General features: G+C 35.4%; 1 protein-coding gene across 5 annotated transcripts in view; it reads right to left on the bottom strand.

Annotated features, from left to right (window-relative positions):
* ORC3 (origin recognition complex subunit 3) overlaps nucleotides 1–6,000 on the bottom strand; it is a 122,687-nt gene that overhangs the window by 91,262 nt on the left and 25,425 nt on the right. For all 5 annotated transcript variants that reach the window (XM_069065105.1, XM_069065106.1, XM_069065107.1 and 2 more), the window contains one exon: nucleotides 2,013–2,117. In XM_069065105.1, the coding sequence (XP_068921206.1) occupies nucleotides 2,013–2,117 (105 nt within the window). The remainder of the gene's footprint in view (nucleotides 1–2,012; nucleotides 2,118–6,000) is intronic.

Genomic DNA, 6,000 nt, shown 5'->3' with positions numbered 1-6,000 from the left:
CTGGGTGTGGTGCTGAGTGTCTGAGCCCGGGATTCGATCTCCAGGTCTTCTCAACACTGGAGCCGGTGCTCTTACTTGCTGTGCTACCTGGCCGCCCCCCAAAAAGACATTTTTTCATAAATGAAATGAGAATGCTAGAGGAAAAACTGGAAAACAAATGAGAGCTATGGAAGAAGGAATTGAAAATGGAATTAAAAGCTTGGCATAAGAGATACAAAACTTTGCCCAAGCAACAAATTCCCTAAACATTAGAATATTAAATATTCTATATAATAATATAATAATAAATATTAGAAGCCAAAGACTCCATGAGAAAGCAAGAAATATTAAAACAAAGTCAAAAGACTGAAAACATAGAAGAAAATGTAAGATTATCTCATTCAAAACCAACCTACCTACAATACAGATTCAGGGAAAAAAATTTTAGCAATCATTGGACTACCTGAACACTATGACCAAAAAAAAAGAAAAGAAAAGAAAAAAAAAAAGGCCTACATATCAAATGACAGGAAATCTTAAAAGAAAATTGTCAGATCTCTTAGAGTCCAAGAGCACTACAGAACAGAATCTACCAGCCACTTCCTGAAAGTAATTCCAAACTTTAAATCTCAGTAACAGACAAAATCCAGAGCTTCCAGGTCAAATATAAAATACTGCAAGCAGCCAGAAACAAAGAATTTAAGTACCAAGAAACCACAGTCAGGATCACACATGATGTAGCAACCACAAAAAGGAACAGAGACTTTGGAACACAACAGTCCAGAAGGCAAAAGAAATAAGCTAACAACCAAGAATAGCTTTATCTGTTCTTTTTTTTTTTTGGAGGGCAATTGGGGTTAAGTAACTTGCCCAAGGTTACACGGCTAGTATTTTTGTGTGGGTGTTAAGTGTCTGAGGCCAGAACCGAACTCGGGTCCTCCTGACTCTGGAGCCAGCACTTTACTCACTGTGCCACCTAGCTTCCACAACTTTATTCTATCCTCAATGAAAGTCTTATTCTAAGGCAGGGGTGGGGAACCTGCTGCCTAGAGGTCACTTGTGACTTCCTAATCCTTAGGTACTGCCTTTTTTTTTTTTGACTGAATCCAAGTTTTACGAACAAATCCTTTTATTAAGGGGATTTGTTCTGTAAAGTTTGGATTCAGTCAAAGGGCCACACTTGAGGACCTAGAGGGCCACATGTAGCCTCAAAGCCACTGGTTCCTCAGTCTTCTTCTAGGGTCTCACACTAATATGGAAGTGATGCTGGATTCTCAAAGGCTACACCATCAAAGCAGGTCTGTCAAGTCTTATCAGGTTAGGAAAGTTTTGAAAATGGCTCAGTTATATACTTCATATTGGTTTCCAAGCTTAGCTTAATATGAAGACGATCATCACCACAGTGGCAACAGTGTGATAAACTTGGTGACCTTGTCAGCTCTTCCCAGCCCACCTATTAAGAAGTGAAGGGGTTGAGATCCCTATTAGGTAGATGGGACGTTCCTAAAGTAAAATATCTATTCATTAACTTTTAAGAATGACTTAAAGACATCATGGATTAACATTCTGTTATGCCAAATCCTAGCAATTATATCTATTTGAATATAATAAGAATACAAAAGAAAGAGAAAAATCAGATTTTTGAGTGTTTTAAATTGCTCTCCTAATTAGTCAGTGAATACATATATATATAAAAATATAAATATATTTATATATTATATATATATATATATAAATATAAATATGTATATATATTCATGTTTACTGAACAAGGTAGACACAACCCATTTACAGGATTTGGGGAGACTGAAAACCTCAACATGGCCCAATTCAGCCTTATTTTCCTCTGGCTGACAGAAGAAGGGTAAGAAGGAAGGAAGGAAGGAAGGAAGAAGTAAATGTGTCCCTCTTTATTATCACTATGTTACAGAAAATTATTTTCAGATATGAGAGAACTTTGAGAATGTATACTCTAAGAATGAGATAATATCTTTAAACCAGTTACCAAAGTCATTACAAAATTTATACATTACCTGGGCATTCTTTAGCTTGCAATGAGACAACATATGGAGTAACTGTATCTTTGAGCATCTCAGTTAGGCCTTTGAATGTTAAATCATGATCTGTTACATTTACACCTGCAGGGGGAAAAAATTAATGTCAGATTCTTTTTATCACTAATAATGAATCAACATGTCAAATGAACTTTATAAAGAAATAAAAAGTACACTCCTGCTAATAGATTTTTTTTAAGTAATCCATAAGACTTCACAATAGTGCTGGATTATCTAGAAGCAAACAGTCTTATTTTTCTGGACTAGAATCTCAAAATACTCTTAAAGAAAGGTATACAGAGAAGGAACAAAAAAAAGAATATTTTGAGACAAAAATATTTTATTATTTAGCCAGTTGCACTATGTTAACTGAGTATGTGTAAAGTAAGTTTGTTATTGGGCAACTTAAAGCATATTTATTTATCTACCAAACATGTACTTGATATTAGACTCTGGGGGAGACATAAAAAGTTAGATATAGTCCTTTCTCAACCAATAAAAATAGATTAGTTGGGTGATAAGACAAATACATAGACAACGGAAACACAATATATTTAGAAGTACTCCTTCCACTGAGGTAGATCAAAACCATTTTTTACTTAAATGGATGAAAAATCCATTACACTCAGGCCACCTTGGGAACAGGTATATCTGAAGCTAGCTGTGCTAATGTAGAACAAAGGGCACACCACCTCATCACCAAGCTGCACTCAAAGTCTTCACAGTGGGGCAATTTAAATTAATCAAACCTTTTGTAAACCAGGGACTGTACTTGGTACTGGTGATGTAAAGAAAAGAACAAAAGGATTCCTTCAAGATTGTATTCTAGTTGGGAAGTATAAGCACATAGATAAGTTAAAAAAAATACACCCACAGACATATATGCGCACACGTGTGTGTGTGTGTGTGTGTGTGTATAAATATTCAGCTGTTCAGTCATTTTTCAGTTGTGTCCCACTGTTTGTGACCCCCTTCTTAGCAAAGATACTGGAGTGGTTTACCATTTCCTTCTCCAGCTAGGAATGAGGAAACTGAGGAAAACAGTGTTAAGTGTTACCTAGGAACACATAGCTGGTAAGTGTCTGAGGTCAGATTTGAACTCAGGAAGATGAGTCTTCTTGACTTCAATCAAGAAAGGCCCCACATAAGAGGTAACACCTAAGCTGAATTTTGTAGCAAACTAGCAATTAGAAGATGAGATGAGGAAAGCGGGCATTTCAGACAAAGGGCACCCCCCTGAGCAAAGATAAAAAGGCAAAGAATTGTCATGGATAGAATGCTAGATTTGGAATTAAGGAAGACTTCAGTTCAAAACCTGATTGAGATACTGAAAACCAAGGGAGAGATTAATAAAATTGAAATTAAGAAAACTACTGAATAAGTAAAACTAAGAGTTGATTTTATGAAAAAAAAAAACAATAAAATAGATAAACCTTTAATCTGATTAAAAAAAGAAAACCAAATTACCAGTATCAAAAAATGAAAAGGGTGACTTCATCACCAATGAAGAGGAAATTAAAACAATAATCAGAAATTATTTTGCCAACTGTATGCCAATAAATTTTGCAATCTTAGTAAAATGGGTAAATATTTACAAAAATATAAATTACTGAGATTAACAGAAAAGGAAGTAAAATACTTAAATAACTTCATCTCAGAAAAAGAAATTGAACAAAAGGCCACACCCAACGACCTAGAAGGCCACACGTGGCCTTGATGCCACAGGTTCCCATCACCTGGACATGATTATATCAAGTGACATACTTCAGACAGGATGGGAAGGACTATGACAGAAAAATAACAACACTGAACTTGTTGATTATTAACATAAGAAAAAAGAGTTTCAATGAAATGGTAAGAATAGAAGCCAGATTACAAGGGTCTAGAAAGAGATTGTGTAATGAAAAGCCAACTTTTTCATTAAAAAAAAAAAAAGCCAATTTTTTTCAAGAAGTGTAAAGAAATGGAAAAAGAGGGCACTGTAACTATATGGAATAGAAGGATCAAAGGACTCTTGTCTTTAGGACTTGATCATTCTGGGGATAGATAACAGGAAGCAAGTGGAAAGAGAAAAACTGAAGATGCATGAGAGGATCTAGCCACTGAAAAATAATTCCAAAGGAGTAAATGAGATCCAGGGGATAGTAGAGGAGTTGACATATCTGATGCAGGGAGTTGGGATAACTCTTCATCTGTGACTTGAAGGAATGAAGAAAGGGCTGTTGACAATATTAAGAAGTATTGATAAACAGAAGAAGTAAGCTAAGTTAGCTAGAAGGTTTTAAGTGAAGAGGCTTACTCATCTGCTATGAGTGTGTGGGATAGGAGTGAGGTTGGAGGTTTGAGAAGAGAGGAAATGTTTTGGAAGTTATTTGGGGAATGAAATAGAGAGTCAATGGTAGGGAAAGGCCAGGTGAAGTTGTGCACCACAAGCTTGAGGTAGGAAAACTTGACTGTATTTGATGACTATCTCCCTGAACTCTGAACAGCCTGGGAACAGAAGGGGAGAATTAGATAATGGTGATTATCTATTTACTTATTTATTTTTAAATGATGTTTTTTTCCCCAATTACAATTAAAACAATTTTTTAACATTTGTTTTTGGGTTGTTTCTTTTAAATTTTGAGTTCCATATTGTATCCCTCCCTCTCTCCCTTACCTCCCTCTCTCCCTTCCTTCTTTCCCTCCTCTCTGACATAGTAAGCAATTTGATATAGGTTATACATGTGCAATAACATAAAACATTTCCATATTAGTCATTTTGTACAAGAAGATTCAAACTAAAAAAGGAAGGAAGGAAGATATTATGCTTCAAAACTGTATTCATACAATATCAGTTCTTTCTCTGGAAGCAGATAGCATTTTTGATCATGAGTTCTTTGGGACTGTCTTGGATTATTGTATTGCTGAGAAGAGCTAAGTGATTCACAGTTGCTCATTTTACAATATTGCTATTACTGTATACAATGTTCTCCTGATCTGCTCACTTCACTTCGCATCAGTTCATATAAGTCTTTCCTGATTTTTCTGAAGTCATCCTACCAGTCATTTATTATAGCACAATAAAATTCCATCATAATCCTATGTCACAATTTATTCAGCCATTCCCCTGTTGATGGGCATCCCCTCAATTTCCAATTCTTAACAACAAAAAGACCTGCTATAAATACTTTTGTACAAGTGAGCCCTTTTTCCTTTTTTTTTTTTTTAATCTCTTTGGGATACAGATCTAGTGGTATTGCTGGATCAAAGGACATGCAGCTTTATAGCCCTTTGGACATAGTTCCAAAGTGCTAACCAGAATGATTGGATCAGTTCACAACTCCACCAACAGTGCATTAGTGTACCATTTTCCCCACATCCCGTCCAACATGTATCATTTTCCTTTTTTATCATATTAGCCAATCTGATAGGTGTGACGTGGTACCTCAGAATTATTTTAATTTGTGCTTCTCTAGCCAATACTGATTTAGAGAATTTTTTCCTATGACTATAGATAGTTTTGATTTCTTTGTCTGAAAACTGCCTGTTCCTATCCTTTGAGAATAACAATGATTATTAAGGAACAAGGATTAGCAGGTCAGGAATTTGGAAAGATCAAGAGGAGTCAAGAAATTCTAGGGTAGTATCTAGTAAAGCATTAAGAAATTAGTAAAGTATTAAGAAGGATGAGGTCTGGGGGATGGAGGTTAAACAAAGCTTAGATAATAGAGTTAAGTCAAGGACCCAGGGGTCATGATAAGGATAAACAATAAATCAAATCATTTTATAGACAATTCATCCAAATCTTATTTCATGGAGACAAGATTGATATAGTCCAACCAGATGGTTGTTGCTGTTAGTTGTTTCAGTTATGCCTAACTCTTCATGACCTCATTTGGTGTTTTCTTGACAACATTATTAGAGTGGTTTGCCATTTCTGTCTCTAGCTAATTTTACAGAGGAAACTAAGGAAAAAACAGGGTTA

This window comes from Petaurus breviceps, unplaced genomic scaffold (assembly GCF_028583685.1).
Source record: "Petaurus breviceps papuanus isolate PSGF00001 unplaced genomic scaffold, PetGlider_PUasm1.0 90667, whole genome shotgun sequence".
Taxonomy (NCBI): domain Eukaryota; kingdom Metazoa; phylum Chordata; class Mammalia; order Diprotodontia; family Petauridae; genus Petaurus; species Petaurus breviceps.
Note: the sequence above shows the minus strand (reverse complement) of the source record. Positions and strands in the feature narration are given on the sequence as shown.